General features: G+C 44.3%; 3 protein-coding genes across 6 annotated transcripts; 1 reads left to right on the forward strand and 2 right to left on the reverse strand.

Moving 5' to 3' along the window:
* Positions 1–147: 147 nt before the first annotated feature.
* pgm2l1 (phosphoglucomutase 2-like 1) lies at positions 148–8,622 on the reverse strand. 2 transcript variants are annotated; one of them, XM_026370543.1, is made up of 14 exons: positions 7,911–8,622; positions 5,814–5,981; positions 5,563–5,669; positions 5,180–5,264; positions 5,007–5,090; positions 4,407–4,603; positions 4,079–4,268; positions 3,889–3,986; positions 3,505–3,685; positions 3,294–3,387; positions 3,089–3,218; positions 2,538–2,727; positions 1,923–2,056; positions 148–1,835 (listed from the first exon to the last, which is right to left on the reverse strand). In XM_026370543.1, exons 1-14 carry the CDS (start codon positions 8,070–8,072, stop codon positions 1,733–1,735), a joined length of 1,923 nt encoding a protein of 640 aa, XP_026226328.1. In that variant the 5' UTR covers positions 8,073–8,622; the 3' UTR covers positions 148–1,732. The 2 variants fall into 2 exon arrangements, with proteins under 2 accessions (XP_026226328.1, XP_026226337.1); XM_026370552.1 differs by lacking the exon at positions 7,911–8,622 and adding an exon at positions 6,115–7,898.
* A 126-nt stretch (positions 8,623–8,748) lies between these two features.
* On the reverse strand, positions 8,749–10,734 carry lipt2 (lipoyl(octanoyl) transferase 2). 3 transcript variants are annotated; one of them, XM_026370566.1, is made up of 4 exons: positions 10,626–10,734; positions 9,792–10,129; positions 9,589–9,715; positions 8,749–9,048 (listed from the first exon to the last, which is right to left on the reverse strand). In XM_026370566.1, exons 2-4 carry the CDS (start codon positions 10,098–10,100, stop codon positions 8,789–8,791), a joined length of 696 nt encoding a protein of 231 aa, XP_026226351.1. In that variant the 5' UTR covers positions 10,101–10,129; positions 10,626–10,734; the 3' UTR covers positions 8,749–8,788. The 3 variants fall into 3 exon arrangements, with proteins under 3 accessions (XP_026226351.1, XP_026226370.1, XP_026226360.1); XM_026370585.1 differs by having other exon boundaries at positions 9,792–10,106; positions 10,626–10,721; XM_026370575.1 differs by having other exon boundaries at positions 9,792–10,150; positions 10,626–10,717.
* A 1,689-nt stretch (positions 10,735–12,423) lies between these two features.
* rnf169 (ring finger protein 169) lies at positions 12,424–19,380 on the forward strand. The gene is made up of 6 exons (XM_026339547.1): positions 12,424–12,853; positions 13,732–13,802; positions 14,441–14,530; positions 14,763–14,863; positions 14,978–15,065; positions 15,671–19,380. Exons 1-6 carry the CDS (start codon positions 12,562–12,564, stop codon positions 16,781–16,783), a joined length of 1,755 nt encoding a protein of 584 aa, XP_026195332.1. The 5' UTR covers positions 12,424–12,561; the 3' UTR covers positions 16,784–19,380.
* The last annotated feature ends 194 nt before the right edge of the window (positions 19,381–19,574 follow it).

The following is a 19,574-nucleotide window of genomic DNA, read 5'->3' on the forward strand; positions in this document are numbered from 1 at the left end:
ATTCTAACAAACATATCATTGTTATTTTCAGATATTAGTGTATGTGCAGGATTCATGTAAAAAATATTCTAAACATTTTATGTGGTGAAAATATTTTTGTGATATTTATATTCCAACTTTTTCTGGTGAAAATAAAAGGATCCAAACTCTTATTTAATTTTATTGGTGGGATCATCAGAGCACCACATTAACGGCAATCTTTATCTGCAATATGGCTGAAGCTGTAACAATAAATAATCTATGGGAAAATAAATCATTTCTAGGATACAAAGAGGTCTCGCTCCGTCGTCTGTTCAGAAAACCACATTTATCAGTTTATCGAGGAGCAACATAACTACACGGAGCGGAACGCCTCCTTAAAAGCAACGTGACACTGAGCAGCACAAATATCCTTTTATCTCTGCGAGTATAAAAATAAATAACATCCACAGTGTGACGGGAAACATTTATCAAAAAGACAAAGAAAGAAACAATATTTAGAGCTTTCAGCGGCTCTTCTAGTTTTCCATGTATGGAAGTTCAGTGATGACAAAACTGTTAATATGTTTGAACAGATGTAGAATTTAGAGCTGAAACTTCAAATATTTACTTTTTATGATGATGTGATGTTTTCAAATGCCTTGTTTTGATTCACCAACTGTTCAAAACTCAAAGACAAGTGAAAACACACACAGTCAAATAAGGTCAGAAACCGGCACAGAGGCCTAGTCCTGTAAGAACCATCCGATCCAGACTCACATTCAGAAACTTGGAAACTGGGTGAAGGTTTTATCCGAATGTGTAACAGTTCTGATTTTGCTTTATAAAATCAAAGCTGGTTTTACCTTCAGTGTATTTTTGATAGTATTTAACCTGCTTAAAATATTTGGTTCTTTATTAACTTGAAGTTTAACATGCACCTTCAAGTACAAAACAACATATTTACGTGTTAAAAAAAATATATATATATATATCACATCCGCCCACATTCTGATGTCGTTTTAAATATGTGAAGTAGTTATAATCTCATTATACAGAGAGATTTTTCATGTTATATTTACACATATTTTACTTACTGCTACATAACCACATTTATGTGTTTAATAAAATACACTTAATGAAGTCATTCAATAATGCTTCTCACTTACTTGTTGTAAAATATGCCAAATAATTCAAAAAGCAAACAACAACAAAAAGCATTTTGGAAACAACATATAAGTGTTTATGTAGAAATAATGTGATTTAGTGAGTTATAACATGAAAAATATCTTGTTATAAATCTAAAGTGTTGACTGATTAAATGTTGTGCACTGACTCATTTTGTCATTAACGAACCTCTGTAGACGAAGAAGATTTTTCACTCAGTTTCAAAGCTGATATTTGGTTTCACCAACAGTTTTTATGTTTTCAGTTCACTTCTATCCAAAAACATTGGTAAATACTTTTTCCATTCCTGCAGGTTCATGGGTGCAGTCCTGAAGACAAGAAATGGGAAATGAAAGTGAAACCGAAAATGTAAATGACAAATAAAATCCCTCTTTGTTGGACTCTGTTTACCCATCATGCTCGCTGTTGATTACACAGAACACCACAAGGAAATGCTGTGTTTTATGAATCAATTCATTTTCAGTCTCCAACGTCGTCTTCCTTTTTCTTCCAGAGTCTAAAGCGAAGCAGCTGATTCGTCTATTCGTCTACGAACATGACAGGATGTGATGTTATAGCAGGAGACCAGGTACGTCGACGATGGCGGCTACACGCAGCGGCGAATCAGATTGTTTCTCTCTGGTTCCAGGAAGTCGTCCAGAAGAGCGGTGGTAATCTTCCTGAGCTCCTCCTCCAGACTGGACACATCACTGAAGCACAGATCACACATATGGACATTTACAACTCGCAGAACCAGGACTCTAAATAAAGAGCAGACCACGTTGGAGCCAGCTGACCTTTTCCCCGGAGCGGCGCAGAACTCGGTGTAGTATTTAATCTTTGGTTCAGTGCCGCTGGTTCTCAGTGTGGCCACGACACCGTTCTGAAGAGTGAAGGTGATCATCTGACTGCTCCTCGACACAGGAAGGACCTCCACAGGAAACACACGCACGTTATAACACAGCAGAAGAAGACAGACGTACGAGTGCTCAGTAAAATCTACTTGAATTCCAACAGCGAGTCCTGCAGAAACAAAGTAGTTTCACTGATAGAAATACAGAATTCGAACCAGTGCTGAACTTGATGCTGTTGGTCACATGAATGTTTGAGTCCAGATTTGTGTCTCATGTGTCTCATAAATCAGTTTCTGCAGAATCCAACATGTTCAGAGAAAAACTTCTTCCACTGGAACTGAAACAGCTGATTTGAACTTTATATTCTGACAGCTGCTTCATCCACAGGAATTTACAATCAGCAGTTATTAGTTTAAAGTATGATAAACAGGAAAACACAAGCACTTCAAAAGTTACTTCAATCAAGTACAGTACTTGGGTAAATGTACTTCCTACATCTGTAGCCCAGAAACCAAAAACCACCATGAGGACACCAGCTGTGCTGTTTTCACGTCTTACAGATCTGAGGTCAGGCTGGCTGCTGTCATATCCGGTTGTAGCGTCTCTAACGTGGATGATCCGGACGCCGCCGCACATCTTCGGGTACGAACGTTCACCGTCAAAGTTTCTGATCCGATTGAAAATCTTCTGGATGGTCGGGGGGTCATTACAGATGACGTAGGAGGTCTCAGCAACATGATAACCGTACCTGCCACAACAGACAAGATCCACTCAGATTTACCATCAAATGACGGGAACCTTTGGTTTCGGCACAGACCTGACTAACTCTGTCTGTGCTGACAGAAGATGTTGGCAGCTTCGAAAAGCTCATCATAATTAGAAGATTAACTCCAAGAAAGGAACAAATATTAACTTTCTTTATATTGTTGTAGCGATGGAGCTTTTGGATGTTTTTCATTTACACAGTTTTACTGTGTCCGTCACTAACTGCTAAACATTTGTTGAACATCCGTCCAGCTCCGTTCTTCTCAGCCAACTGACAGAACTTGAATCACTTTTCCCACTTGTTCCCACAGATACAGGTGACATGAGAACATGCAGCAGCTTACGTCCGGTAGATGTTGTGCAGCTGCTGGTTCAGACTCAGGTTCTTGTTGTGCAGGTAAGCTGCCATCTCAGCTACAACTGCAGCCGAGCTCACTCCGTCCTTCTCTGGGACCATACTGCCACACAGGAACCCTGAACACGTGGGAGAAATGATTCTGTCAAACTGCTGCCGACTGAGGAGTTTCTCCTAAAAATATACTCAGTTACCAATCGACTCCTCGAAGGCAAATATGACGCTGTGTCCTGTTTTGGAGAGTTCGTGTATTCTGTTCCCGATCCATTTAAACCCTGGAAGAGTTTCCTGTTGGACACAGACAGCAGACCATTGTTAGCACGTTAATCCTGACAAGACAGCAGAACGTCGGGCACGGAGAGCTCGACAGAGTTCAGTCAGATTCTCACTTCGCTGCAGGTTCACCTCAAAGTGGAACCCCTCCATGCGAGCGAATGCCTGCAGGATCTTGGAGGACACGGTGGTTGCCAACATGTAAACCCCCTCAGTGTCTGCAGGATCTGGATGATTCTCCTTCCAGTTGAAGAACATCCACCAGCCCAGCAGAGCTGCCAGCTCATTACCTGTGAACACCTTCCAACCACACCTGTAACACAGGTAGATACAAGTAAACGTGACAGGATTACAACACCACTATATGGAGCCAAAGATGCGTCTGTATCACTCTGTAACACCTGACATCTGAACAATCAGAGATCGTCACCACTGCCACCAGTAAAATGTAATTCAGTGGGAAACACTGACGCCTACCAACTCTGCACTCCTTCAACAAACCTGTGTAAAACTCACCTGTCAGACTTCTCTGCTACAGCCAAGCGATCGGCATCAGGATCCGTCGCCAGAACAACTGTTGCATTTTCCTTCTCTGCCAAGAGAAGAGAAAGCCTCTGGAACACAGACCAAGACAACACACGGTTATTAGAGGTTAAATTCTGAATCTGAAAACAAGACACTTGAACAAGTGGCATCTGTTTCCGACCAGCACGGACTCTCCCTCCTCAGGATTGGGGCAGCGGACGGAGGAAAAGTTGGGGTCTGGATCTTTCTGTTCGGGGACAGGAATCGGTGGAGCAAAGCCAAAGGTCTTGAAAGCCTGCTGGACGAAGACGTGTCCGACGCCGTGGAACGACGAGTGAACGAACCTCAACGGACAGCTGCTGTTCAGATCCCTGAGAGACGAGAGCAAATACAGTTTTCAGCCTGTGGTGTGGGGGTGTTTAAACACCAACAGGAAGCAGTTGAAGATGTCTGGGTTGTGGTTCCAGAAGGGGGGAGAGTTACTGCAGAGGAACCAAACCTCTGTTTACCTGTGGAAGCAGAGAGAGGCCAGTTCTTCCATGTAGCAGCTGTTGATCTGGGTCAGAGGGTTGGTCCTCAGGGAGGAGCTCTCCACCAGCCTCTCGTCCCAGCACGAGGCGCTCCAGGGCTCCAGCTGCTCCTCGATGTTCAGCAAGATCTCCTTGTCGTGAGGCGAGCCGATCTGAGCGCTGTTACACCAGTATACCTGCACAGGACACAGACGGGACTGAAACAATCTCCCTGAGTGAGGTGCTCAAACCAAGGCAAGGAGATTTTACTGGTACTCACCTGTACTTCCTAAAGGAAACAATTAGTCCTGATTTAGCAGAGGTACCATAAATAATGCTGCAATTTCATGATGTTCTCTGAATGTAAGAACTGAAAACAGTTTGTCCTTAGTTCCAACAATTTCACTTCCTTTATTTCAGAAAAGAAAAGAAACAAAGGAAGTGAGAAAGAAGGAACAAACAAGTTGCCAGGAGATGAAATTATTCATTTCTCAGTCAGATTTTTGTCAAAAACAAACCTACAGATTTCCTGCCATTAAAGAAGTGTAGAGATGATCTTCATTCACATGTAGCACAAACCGGGCAAATGTCGTGTCCCACCTTGTATCCGTTGTCCTCTTTGGGATTATGTGAAGCAGTGATCATTACTCCAGCAGCTGCTCCGAGCTTCTTCACAGCGTACGGCTGAGATACAATAGACGTTATATACACAATGTGGATTCAAGTTACAAAGTGACAGCAGATAGAAAACAGATGTGCTGTTGTCTCCTCACCACGTACGGCGTAGGAACAAATGTGGAGAAAAGATGAACAGGAACGTCTCTGCTGAGCATCACAGCAGCCGTCAACTTTGCCAACCTGAAACACGATGACATCATTTATTTCAGACTTTATTTAAAGTAGAAAAACTCCCTCTAAACTATTTCTGAAACCATCTATCAGTTGTTTTTTGCTTTAATGTGTCCAGCTTTGATATTTACACGCTGAACACAATGCACAACCTCCTTGTCTGTGTGTGTTAGCAGGTGAAGAGACGACTGAAGCTGCTTCCTGCTACTTCCCATCGAGACGCTGAAGTAGCCGAGTCACAGAGCTCTGACTGTGACTGTTTATATTATATTCCATATTGAATACCTAATGAGAGCGTAATGTTTACCGCTGACTGCTGCAGCCGCTCTCCTCCTGTCCTCTGGTGTCGAAACCAACAACCACTCCTCTGCTGCTGAGGTCTGCAAAATACCTGGACAGGTATGAAAATAAACCCTGAAGACAGACAGAGAAAAGTTTCATTATATTAGAGTAACCTATTCTTCTTTCATCACTGTGAACTGTGTACTAATGACTCGGTGAAGAGTTGTGGCCTTTTTGGTTTGGATACGTCTCTGGCGTATTACACCACAATCTGACCTGTGTGGACTGGATGACAGTGAGATCATTGATCCGGTTGAATCCGGCTCCCATCGGAGCTCTGAGTCCGGCCGTACCGAAGCTCATCCTGCTACAGAGTCTCGACCTCAGATCGTCCAATCGAGCGGCCGCCACCAGAGACTCCACCTGAGCCCGAGTACATTGGTTCTGCAGCACAGAACAGAACAGAGTTCAACTTAGGCTTCTTGGCTGCGACTGCGTAAACACTGCACATCATCACGGACGCATCAGCGCCACTGTGAAGCAGCTGCTGCCAGCATCGTGCTGCGGGGAGCCAGACCTGGAAGACTGGAGGAGGGAGATGCTGGACTGAAAGCGGGAAAGTCCTGGAGGAAGACCGGGTCCAGTGGACAACAGTGACTACAGTGAGCAGCACACGGAGAGTTTAAAACAATGTGAGAAACAAACAAAGCAATGTGAGAATTTGTGGTGGGTCCAAACCCGTCCACGCAGGCTCATTGGCAGAATAGCTTTGAAGGGGAACATTCATAGTTACACACAGTTTGTGGTAGAATCGAAGGTTTTCACAGCAAACACTGTAAATACGTCCACGTGGATCTGGTTCGAGCTCGACACTCTTTTTATTACTTTACATGTTCAACAACAAAATGTGTTGAATATATTACAACACTCACATAGACTCTTGTGGACGGGCAGCCACATTTAAAGGGCTCGGGGTCAGTGTAGGGACACTTGGACATGTGGTCAGAATCAGGGTAGCTGGGAGTCGAACCACCGACCCGAACAAAGCCCACTGTCAATGGTAACAGGGATTAAATCACTGCTGCATGTGTATCTGCGTATCTGCTGCTGACCTCCACTGTAAATGTCAGCAGCAGGCGCAGCAGCAGTGACCTTTACAGACACGCAGCTCTGGGGTCACACGAATCCACACAGACTGACGGAAAACGTATTAACCAGTCCTCATGTTTCCAGATCAGACACTTAGGTAAACAGCAGCTCTGAGTCAATGCACCGATGCATCGGAGATTCTGTCACGACCCAAAATAACGTGTTTTAAAATCTCACAAATGAAAAAGTGAAATTCACTGAAGAACTGGACTCCTGTCTGAGACACTGATCAGAACGGAAAGATGAAAGATGAATGCTCCTTGAAGCAAATCTTCTCCAGAATGCATGAGACCTGGGACTGGGGGGTTATTATGGGTTACTGAAGGTAACTTTATCAATTACAAACACATTTTTATACAGTAAACAGTTTACTAGTCACTAATAATCTACTGCACGGTTTACAGTAACACCTGTAAACACCTGAACACTAGGTGAAGTGCATATTAGCCTTGTATATACCTATAGGCTATATATATATATATATAGCCTATAAAACTCTGTTATTCCATATTAATGTAGATCAGGTGAAACACACAGAGAAACTGGAGTTGTATGTTGTTAACACCAGTGTTATGCAGTGAGGGAGGTGAAGAGGACACATGCAGCTGCAGGTCATACTGTTCGTCTGACAGTTGATGGTCAACACAAGCACAACTGGTCAAATCTGCTGAGTCATGCCGGTAATCTCCTGGTGACACACACAACTGATCTCACCCAGACAGCCGCCGGTGGTCCTGGCTGCCAGCCGGCCTGAAGGGCTGCACTGCGGACAACACGCACCCCCACCGGGCTGTGTCGCCATTCAGAGGTCCTATTGAATTTCTCGCAGCTTTTCAGTTTCTAGCATGAAGACGTGATCTACTTTCATAAGAAACACTCAACTTTCTGGCCACAGAGCTCTGTCAACACAAATGTTAAGACAGAACAGCAGATATTCCTACACACCTTAAACGCAGCAGGACACATTACAAAGTTTAAAAGTAAAGATCAAATATCTGGTTGTCGTGAATAAGTTGAATGCCGTCTTTACCAGACGACCACGTCTATCTCATAAATACAGAACTCTATCCAGTGCTGCTAGATTTGATGGTCAACGTGTAATTTCTCCGTAAAATCTAACATTTTAAAGGGAGGTCTGGTATGACGCTTCACCCGGCCACACAGCGGCGCAGACAGTACTGAAGTCCCCGCAGCTCCCTAACTGACAGACGGACAGACACTCACTTTGTCCCAGGTTAACCACTGGTGCACCGCTTTGTCCAGCTGCTGGTCACCGGTACTCTGACACTTCATGTTGGCGTTCAGGTCCCCGGTTAGTCCGTTGTCGTCCCCCATGCTGACACACAGAGCCGGACTAACGTTAGCTAGTTGTCGAGCAGCAGCCATTCGAAGCTAACGGCTAACGGGACACGGTGCTAACGCTACTTAGCGGTCCCGGTTCCGCAGCTCATCCCTCTGTGGTTGCGTCTGCTGCTGGTTAACGAACGTTAGTCCGTGACCCTGGTTTCACACCGATGCTGATGTTAGCTGCACTACAGCTACAATATGAATGTTATTGAAATATCAGAATTATTAAAGTTCACAAACACAGCGTCAAACGCCGAGAGAATACGCACACACAACTACCGGTCTAACTTCAAAATAAGAGTCTGCCCCACACAGCTTTATTTTGAAGGAATCCCACCCTTTTCCTGAGGCAAGGTGTGAATGGGTTTCGATGTCAATCGATTAATCTGAGACTATTTCTACTAAATCAGTGTTGGATAAGAAATCAATAACTGAATTAGCACTGTTAGAGAAGAACTAACACGTCCATTTGCTTTTCTCACACCTGTGAAGACAGACGTGATTTTCACGTTTAATACTTTAAGTGTGTAAACTCGTCTATGATCAGATTAAAGTCAGTTTAAGTTTTTTTTTCTGATTCTTAATTATTATTTAAACAACAAGATGTTAGAAATAAAAGAATCAGAAAATAAAAAATTAGACATTCCCTGTTCTGAACCTGATAAAAACACTAATGTGGATTTAAAACAAGCCCTTTGTCATCTTTAGGCACTGGGATTTTTTTATATACTTTATTGATACAGCCAGGTCAGTTTCTACACTGATGATCCTCCGCTGTCCTCTGCAGGTTCAGATGTTTCTCCGTCAGTCAGATGACAGTTGAACTGGTCTCTGAAGGCGTCCAGCAGGTGAGGGATGGTCTCCTCCACATTAACTTCTCTCTGCAGCTCAGCACTCAGTGATGTCACCCCTTTGCCTTCGATGCCACACGGTACGATGTGGCTGAACCACGACAGGTCGGTGTTACAGTTTAGAGCCAAACCGTGAGATGTGATGTATCGACCACAGTGGATTCCTGAAAACGTTTCGTGAAAGTCATCCAAGGGCCCAGACCGCTGGCTTTAATGCTGGCTCTCTGTTTTTGTCATTATTTCATGTTTAGAGGATGTTGTAATGTAAATTTACAGTCAGAGCCACAAATATTAGCTTTCATCCTTTTGGATCTGTACGACACCACAATGTGTATTTAACCTGTTTGCCATTAAAGAACAGAGGCTGTAGCTTCAGCGTAAGACAGTGAATGTTATTACAGCATTATTATAATTACAACATCATGGCCTGTGTGAAACGGGAACTGCTCCCTCTGTAGCAATAACCGGAATCATCTGAAGCCACTTTGCAGGGTAAGGGTGAGACCTTCCAAAGATATAAAGAAATCCTAACAAATCCCCAGCAGCACTAGGTGGACCCTCACAGACCCCGGCTTTAGGGGCTCAAACATGACCATAAATACAATTGTTAGTTTTAATATCTGTTTGCAAACTCTGCAATTACTGTGGAACTCTTAGTAGTACTAAAGAGTAACAAGAGTAGTAATAGAGTCATGTTGTCGTACCTATGGCGCAGATCTTATTGTCTCCAACCCAAACTCCAGTGTGAGGAGACGCTGACGCTTCGATACCAAACCTGCTGCAGACCGAGATGATGGTCTTCTCCAGCTCGCACACATACCAACGAACGCTCTGAGAGAACAGAACAAAGATTTTACACGTGTCCAAAGACATTAAACCATACTAAACTCAACAGACCAGCTACAACCTTCTTGAAGCTGGCCAGGTTCATGACTGGGTAGCAGACCAGCTGACCTGGCCCGTGAAAGGTGATGAGTCCTCCTCGGTTAGTTCGGTGGACGTCGGCCCCCAGCAGGCGGAGCTGGTCCAGCAGGGAGGCCGGGTATGGTTTGTGACGGATCCCAGTGGTGTAGACAGGCAGGTGCTGACACAGCAGAAGAGTGTGAGCGGGACGGGATCGGTGCCTGTTTACATAGAACTGCTGCAGCTTCAAGGCCTCGTGATAAGTGACTAAGCCCAGACGGACCACCTCCACCACAGGCCTGCTGCTCTGCATCCTGAACTGGGACGAGACCAAGAACCAGGCTGGAACCAGGGAACAACATCCTGATGTGAATAATTGTTGTGTTTTTTATGATCATGGGAGTTTCTTATTTTGTTTATGTACAATCCTGTTCTGGAAAAGTTCTGCTGCAGCCCAGTATTCGATTTATTAACATGTTGTCTTTGTACCAGTTTCAATGAAATATAGGTTTAAATTATTTCCAAATCATCATCATCATTTCTCTTCTTATCTACATGTTACAGAGATTATCATTTGGAAGGTTGTATTTTGAGAGGTATCTTAGGAAAATGCAATTATTCGTTATTTCGCTGTCATGAAGCTTCAGCCTTACAGCTGCAGTACCTAAGACTTCACCAGCAGATGTCGCCATTTCTACTGTGTCAAAAACTGTTTTCCATGTAGTTGCCCCATATTGAGTGACTCAACCACAAAACACCATTTTATCCGAGTTCTAGGTGACATCAGTTTTAGTTATACCAGAGGTTCGTTATTAGAGTTTAATTTCAGCGTTTGTACCTTTCTAACTTCACTGTGCGGCTCTGAAAAATCCCCTCTAGCTGTTCCTCTCCTAGTCCGCCGCCATTGTTGTTGTTCAAACAGAAGTCTGTTTCCGGTTTCAAATCCTTTCACATTAAAATGTCCAACACGTTATTTTATTTCATATAAAATTTAAAAGTTTATTCATTTCATTTTCATGATTTGACTTTCTCCACGTTTATGTAATTATTCTCATGTTTACACGTGTTTCGAGTAATTAGAAAAACTGAAAACATATTAAATAATAGACCGGGATGTTAACTTAAATACAAGCAGAACATTTAATACATTTTTTGAATAAACAATTCGTCATAAACATGTTTCCAGTCACAAATGTCACGTGTTAATTTTCTAATGTCTAATGTAATTCAGTAAATGTGCAATAAAGAACAATATTTAACAAGATTATCTTTTTTTTGTCTGTGCATATGTGAATACTAATTTAATTAACAGTTAATAAAACTAATATAATATTTAATAGTTTAGAGATTATTCAAATACATGTCTGTATGTATGTATGTGTGTTTAAAAAACATATACCTTTTATTTACACACATTATTTTTTTAATAAAGACTAAAATCAAGAGCCAGGTTTTGTTGTTTTTATCGGTGTCAAGGGGATTTACTGACAGGTGTGTTCACACGTGGTCCAACCAACAGCAGCCGTTAAAGCTAGCAAACACCTGACAAGGTGAGAAACGAGGCCCGACAGGTGTGTTCACACGTGGTCCAACCAACAGCAGCCGTTAAAGCTAGCAAACACCTGACAAGGTGAGAAACGAGGCTCGACAGGTGTGTTCACACGTGGTCCAACCAACAGCAGCCGTTAAAGCTAGCAAACACCTGACAAGGTGAGAGACGAGGCCCGACAGGTGTGTTCACACGTGGTCCAACCAACAGCAGCCGTTAAAGCTAGCAAACACCTGACAAGGTGAGAGACGAGGCTCGACAGGTGTGTTCACACGTGGTCCAACCAACAGCAGCCGTTAAAGCTAGCAAACACCTGACAAGGTGAGAAACGAGGCCCGACAGGTGTGTTCACACGTGGTCCAACCAACAGCAGCCGTTAAAGCTAGCAAACACCTGACAAGGTGAGAGACGAGGCTCGACAGGTGTGTTCACACGTGGTCCAACCAACAGCAGCCGTTAAAGCTAGCAAACACCTGACAAGGTGAGAAACGAGGCCCGACAGGTGTGTTCACACGTGGTCCAACCAACAGCAGCCGTTAAAGCTAGCAAACACCTGACAAGGTGAGAAACGAGGCCCGACAGGTGTGTTCACACGTGGTCCAACCAACAGCAGCCGTTAAAGCTAGCAAACACCTGACAAGGTGAGAAACGAGGCCGACAGGTGTGTTCACACGTGGTCCAACCAACAGCAGCCGTTAAAGCTAGCAAACACCTGACAAGGTGAGAAACGAGGCCCGACAGGTGTGTTCACACGTGGTCCAACCAACAGCAGCCGTTAAAGCTAGCAAACACCTGACAAGGTGAGAAACGAGGCCCGACAGGTGTGTTCACACCTGGTCCAACCAACAGCAGCCGTTAAAGCTAGCAAACACCTGACAAGGTGAGAAACGAGGCTCGACAGGTGTGTTCACACGTGGTCCAACCAACAGCAGCCGTTAAAGCTAGCAAACACCTGACAAGGTGAGAGACGAGGCTCGACAGGTGTGTTCACACCTGGTCCAACCAACAGCAGCCGTTAAAGCTAGCAAACACCTGACAAGGTGAGAAACGAGGCCCGACCTGCAGCCACACCTCGCTCTGTGAGAAGCGCTTTTATTTTGAAGTTCACCTGAGTCAAACATTAGCCAGGTTCGCGCCGTGTTCCAGCCTCGCGGTTGGCGGGACGCCCGCGCAGGGCGGGGCCTGTCTTCAGAGCGGACCGGAGCGAGAAGACTCACCAGGAAAGATGGCGACCGCAGGGTCCGCCGATCGGCCTGGAAGAGCGGCCAGCGCCGCCGCCGGCAGGTCCCGGCCCGGGCTCCGAGCTGCGTGCGGGTCGAGCCTCCAGGAGGATGAAGCGAAGAAGTGCGCGGCGTGCGTGGAGACTGAGGCCGGCGTGAGCCCGCCCTGCGGACACCCGGCCCGACCGCTCTGCCTGGCCCGGAGACACTCCGGCAGCGAAGAGCGGCTCCGGACGAAGAGTGACCCCGAGAGAAGCAGCAGCAGACCGGGGAGAAGGGACTGCGACAGCCGGAGAGGTACGTGTGTTTACCGGGAAAGGACAGCTCACATTCCGCTTTATCAGCACCGACGCTGGGTGTTTGTATTGTAAACCGACCGCAGCAGAAACAGAAACAACCAGAAATTCGGTGTTCGGTGAGTTTCCTCTAAGTTTTGTCTCAGGAGGCCCGAAGAATATGTCAGTGTGAGACAGGTAGCAGAGGAAAGGTGTCCCCGAACCACAGGGACACTGAACCACAACGGGTCTAATTCTAAACGGACCTTTGTATGAAGACAGACGGACTCAACTCCCTGAGACAAACAGACAAACTTCACTGATCGTTAGCTCGAAATTCAGGTGTTTGGTTTTTGGTCAGTGTGGTGTTCAGGTCTGGTGTTGAAGACTTGTCCGGACTTGTCCAGCTGCAGGAGGCAGACTGACTCCAGTGTTAAACGTCTAACTGATCATCACTGTCTCTGTGCTCATCATCATTAGTATTACTGTTATTTTCTGGGACTAATCCTCCAGGTATTCCCACAGTTTCCATCTGAGGTGAGAGATGTTCTAAATTCTAGAAGGTTTATAAACCCAAGTTCTTGTTTCATTACATTTCTCTAATATTCAGAACCTGTCATACTGTTAAATTGCTCCTTGCTGTTTCTTTAAGAGGTACACAACCAGATGTCAAATAAAGTAAAGTTTAAGTCTTGTTTGTATTTATTGTCATAGATCTCTTATAACACACAAACCTACAACAATTATTCGGTTAACGATTAGTTGATGAACAAAATGTTTGATAGTCAGCTTTACTTTTACTGTTGGTCAAACAAAACTGAAATCATAATATCTGATCGTTTTGTTGATTCATGTTGTCTCTGCTGTTAATGTTCATTATAAATTTTTTTTCGTCTTCAGAGTTCTTCGTCCCTCCCGCTCTCATGCCCAAGTCTGCAGACGTTTTTTCGGGACAGACGGGAAAACACAAGGTGAGTCAGGTTTACCTTTAACAATCTGCTTGACACAATATTCAACACCTGTCTAAATCTACGAGGGTGTGGGTCGACTTTGTGTGTTTGTGTGCAGAGCGTTAATAGTGCAGGAAACAGAAGGAGCTTTAAAAACACTGACAAGTGTGAAGTTGGTAAAATGACGAGGGAAACATTCATTAAATTATTAGTAATACACGTGAATTGTCTCATTGTCTAATTGCTGCTTATCCAGATCGTGTTCAGTGAATAAACATATTAGGAACAGAAGTTCCCGCTGGTGCTGTCCTCTAAACTCGTCATTGAAAGGCGAACTCATAACAACAAATTCAACCAGTCCCTGTGAATTCTGAGCCGCAGTTTTGTCCAATTACCACAAATTGAACCTATGCGCTGTACAGTCCCTGAACGCCTCACAATCAGCACACCAGAGCTGCTTCTGCTAGGCTGCTAACCCTGTGGGGTGTCACTTACTTAACACAAAACAGCTGAATAAAGCGGTATCACTGGTATGACAATGAGTATAAAATCAAAGGATTTGAAGGAGGCTGGACTTCTGTTCATGTGGAAACAATATAGATCAGTGAGGATGCCACATTTAGATTTCTCTGTAATTTTCCGCTTCTGTTGTGTTTCAGCTCTTGTCGGAAGACAGAGACGAGTCCAAGAGAAGAAACGCTCTTATCTGTAAAGACGAATCTGGATCAGTCCGGCGTGACGAAGAGCTTGTAAGTGTAAATGCTAAAATTTTCACAGCTCTCAGAATTCTGCTACATGTTGGTGGAGATGAGAATGAGTTTCAGAGTTAGGATGTTGATCTTCTTCTTCTGGACTTCTAGTCCTAGAAGCAAGAACACTATGTCTCACTCTGAGAAATGTTGGCCAGGTAGGAGTGGTTTCCTGCTCTGACACTGTTGACAAATAGTCTCCTAAGCTCCTTAAATCGTTATTTCTTGATAGGGAGTTCTGTCTGACTCAGAGAACGAGGAGCCATTCAGCAGGAGGATCAGAAACATCTCAGCCTTCATCAGGAAAACCAAAACCTCATCAGCCTTCACTGGGTGAGCAGAACGACTTTAAGATCTTCATCAGGAGCATTATTTCTGTGTGTGTAGAAGTTCTTTTTCTATTCACTGCTGTTATCTGATTTCTGGTCTGTTTATCTTCCTCTTCAGTGGTTCTCAGAGAAGTCGAAGCTGCACTGATCCGGTGGAAGACAGAGGAGGGAAGCTGAAGGTTGCCCAGCCAAACAGGATGGACCAGGTATGACACCAGGACTGAGTGTGTGCTGTCCAACCAAATCCTAGCACACTGCAGTAAAGCACCTGGACATTTACCCCACCTCTCAAAAAGTCCGCATCAACACTCAGATTTAGTCCCAGAAGTGTGAGCAAACAAAATTTATTAGAAAACTAGATTTTCAGTGTTTCTCTGTTTTACATCATTGCAAAGTGCAATGATGTAAAACAGACTCTGGAAACTGCATTTCTGGACCATTGATAGACCAAAGAACCAGTCAGTCCATCAAGAGAATAACCTACAGGTGAATTAGTAGTGAAATAAACTTTACATCATATGCTTCCTATTGATTTTGCCTTCTGATTTCTGCCTCAGTCATCACCTGTACAGGTTGGTAATCAGTGCTCACATGAACATAAAAAGAATTCAGTGGCAAGTGGACTAGCTAGACTAAGTAAGGGTAAATTCTGGGACTGCCAGCCGGTTACTTAGACCTGATGAAGTCTTTTGGATGAGACAAACACTGAACTTTCCTTCTGGAGTTGACTATGACCAGATTCATTTCTGAGTGTTTCTTTAACTTGGTTGCAATCTAAAGTCTTTTAAACACCTTGTCTCTGCTCTGCCAGGTTGGCATCAGCCACAGCTACACAGCAGGAATCCTCCTGTCCTCTGAGAACAGTCGCTCTGTCTCGGCTCCGATCACAGCTCCCGACCGGAGAAACACCTGGCGGATTGTCGTCACATCCTCGTCGACTCCTCTGGTCCTCCCTCCTTCCCGACCCGAGCGATCCATCAGCCCCGACAGCAACGACAGCATCTCAGAGGAGCTCAATCACTTCAAACCCATCGTCTGCTCGCCCTGCACGCCGCCCAAACGTCTGCCGGACGGCCGTCTGATGGAGCCCACCATTGTCAAGTCCACCCCCAGGAATCTGACCCGTGGCCTGCAGAAGGCCACCAGCTACGAGGCCAGTCCTGCTGTGCTGCAGAAGTGGAGGCAGATTGAACTGGACCGACAAAGCCTCAAAGAAAACTGCAAGGCTACGCTGACGAGCCCCGTCCCCGAGCTCCACAACAAGACCAGCGGGGGCGAGGATCCCGCAAAGACTCAACAGTCCCCAGCAGGAGACGGAGTGATGTCCGTCAACAAGAGGAGGCTGCTGTTCGAACCTCCAGCTGGGGACATGGACAGCTTCCAGTCTGTGAAGATCAGAGTCCCTGCGATCCGCTACAGCAGCGAAGCGGCTTTCCGAGGAACTTCAGACTTGGAGTCGACAGTCGCTGCTCCTGAATCCTGCAGCGGAGGAATGATTTTTAGTCGAAAACAATCGTTCTCACCATACACCAAAACCGGTTTTCAGTTGTGCAAATTAGTGCCAAAGGACTCCCAGAGTCCCAAGAAGGAGTCTGACAGTAGCATCCACAACCAGTCTACCTCAAGGAGGGGCAAGAAGAGGAAGCAGAAGACCAAACACCTGGACTCAGACTGGGACTCGGACCTCAAGAGGAGCCGGGCGGTCAGCCAGGAGGCGTTTGACGAGAGGTACATTCGTCAGATCCAGCAGGAGCGTCAGGACCGAGCGCTCGCTCTGAAGCTGCAGAGACAGTTCGACCTGGAAAACCAGACGGCTAATCGCAGGAGGAGCCCTGACAAGTACTTTCTGCGGTCCTGGATGTCCAACCAGAACCGTAGGAGGCGAGGTCTGAGGAGATCTCGGAGAATCAACAAGAAGCACTAGAGCAGTGGTCTGCTGAGGTTTAAATATGCAAAGTGACAAAAGCTTAAAGAAAAGTCTGAATGTTCTTGATCCGCATCGTGACATCGTCTCTCACTTGGTTCAGGTGTTTTTAGGAGAAAGGTTTTAAAACCTGAACCTGTACAATTCTTCCAAACCTGTCTTTACACCAGCCAATGGCCAAAAACTGAGCTCACTGACATAACAAGGAAGTCCGTTTTTAGTTCACAAGGATGTGGTGGAGCCCAGCGAACGACCTAACGGAACCGACCTCAAAACCCAAACATCCGTTTTAGCGTTGGTCATTTTCAGTTCACTAAACTGAACCTGTGTGTTGGTCTGAACAAACTCCACAATACCAGTGTAACTGTGGAGGGGGCGTTTGAATTTGTTGGTAAATCAGATTTAATTCGGACCTGCAGGAGGAGTTTGATGAGTTTGGTTGAATCCTTGCTTCACTACCGTGTGTGTCGAAGCTCCAGGACACTAAATAAATGTATGTTCGTGTTGAGTCCTGCGAGGAGTTCAAAGCCCAGCTGACCTTTTGTTGAAAGAATCAGCAGGAACCAGTCGTCTGATAGGTTGTGAACATGGATTAGGTTTGGTTCTTATTGTGAGGTGACTCTAAAGTCTCTGATACGGCCTGTTGACAACAGGAACTGTTAATTCATGTTCCTCCATAATCAGCAGTTGAGGACCCAGTAATGATCGGACATTTCTGTTTTGAAAGCCATCAGATAAATAAGCTTCATCCAGTTTGCTCCAGTACGGTTACCGGTCCATCTCCACAGCTGGCAGTCTTCCATTCTGAACATTTGTCGTGTTGTGTGGGAATTGACATCTGAACATTTCCATAGTTCCTTCACAGCCCGTGTGGCTCATGGTGCTGTAGTCCTAGTGTGTTCCACAGACCAACCCAGACAACCCTGATTTATCAGGAAGGACCAGAAGAGACCTGTAGTCTGGGTCGGGAGACTGTGGTTTGCCTTGTTACTCTCCAGGAGAGAAAAGTCATGTTATTGGGGTTTTACTGGGTTTTGGGTCAAAGTTTAAAAGTCCAGCTTAAGCCTGGACTCTCACAGAAGGTTGAGTTGGTGTCGTCAGTATTTGACATTAAAGTTTGATGTGAGAAGCCGTATTCATGCACTCTGACTGGAGGACAGAGGACAGCGTCGAGTGATGTGATGTGATGTGGTTTCAGTTTTCAGATCCAGTACAACTTTGCAAGCCAGATTTGAAATGTAGGAGGCTGAAAGTGCTGATTATTTTCACATATAAATAAAAAATGTCAGGCCATAGTGAAACCATGTTGTTTTGTCTTTTGTCAAAAGACAAAACAACATAACAAAGTTAATTTGTGAGAAGCTGAACGCTGCAGGTTTTTTTAAATTAGCGAACAATAAATAATTCAAGTGATTATTAGCTGATGTTTTTTTCCCCTTACTTAAATTACAATCACATCACTTATTTACTAAAAAAAGCAGGAAAATTTCTGTATTTAATGAGGTTATAAAGTTAATAAAGAGCTGAGGGTTGATGACACAGTCTGTGACAGGGTTACATAGCTTACATGCTGATCATTAGAAGTTCCTTTAAGTAGCAGATTAGACAAAATGACATCATGAAATTTCTTAGCTAAAGTACAAGCACCTCCAACCTGTATTCAATGAAGTGTAACTACTTAGATTCCACGTTAAGTCCTGTTTTCGACGATAATGTGAATACGGCTTCAACCCATCAACTACAAATCATCGCTTCACATTCCTGTTGTTTTATTTTCCAGTTTTTGCATTTATTTTCCTCCTTCCATTGTTCTCAATATTTCGGTTATTTAGTCATCATGGTTCATGGTTTCAGTCAGAACTCATGCGTTTCTTAATGATTTGAGCAGAATGTGCCACGTTCCTGAATGAGATGATAACTGTATATTATTATGAAATATTGACAGTTTGAAGTGTTCGAGAGCTTTTGTTGCTGAAGGGCTTTTAAACTCACATCACATGAGCTTTACTCTCTAAAACACTGATATGCACATTTTATAAAGTTGTACTAAAGCTTTTCATCCTTCAGTTGATGCAGTCTGACAGCAGAGTGGTCAGGTGGAGGGGTTGGGGAGTTTTAATGCTGAGTGCCAAAAGACCCACAACGATGTTAATAGTTTATATTTCAGTAGTTTTGTATTGAGAAGATGAGGAGAGCTGAGGCTGCTGCAACCCAAGAAAAAACTAAAAGACATAAAGCGGCTCCACGTGTCCCGTCTTCTTTTAATGTTCACAAAGTGTGTTCAGATATCAGTTTGATGGACGGGGTGTGTCCATAGGAGGTAATAAGATAAAGTCTCAGTGGACCTCCTCAGGTTTCTGGACATGTCTAAGTCCAGGGGCTAGAGACTGTCAACACGCCGCCTCTTTCCTGGGATCCTGAATAAGCCCTCTAGTTTTTCCTGTCATCCCAGGTGTTATCTGCTAATTAAAAGAGGTATTAACAACATTGTGTATTCCACCATCAGATGATATATATATGTGTAGACGTTTTCCTTCTACATTATAAGTGTCCATACAAGAAATATTTTTCTTAATTCTTGTCATAAAATAAAATAAAGGTGCCTTGCGAACAGGAAATAATTTAAGTAGTAGCCTAAAAATCTCAAATGTTTTATTATGTTACATATTTATTATTTTGTATTAGGAACGTTTTGTTCTTTTTAACTTTTTATTGAAACAAGTCTTTTAAGTATTAATTATTCCTGAATTACATTTAACTTACAAAGAAATAACAACGACAACAACGCTGC

This window comes from Anabas testudineus, chromosome 13 (genome assembly GCF_900324465.2).
Source record: "Anabas testudineus chromosome 13, fAnaTes1.2, whole genome shotgun sequence".
In the NCBI taxonomy this organism is placed as follows: Eukaryota; Metazoa; Chordata; class Actinopteri; order Anabantiformes; family Anabantidae; genus Anabas; species Anabas testudineus.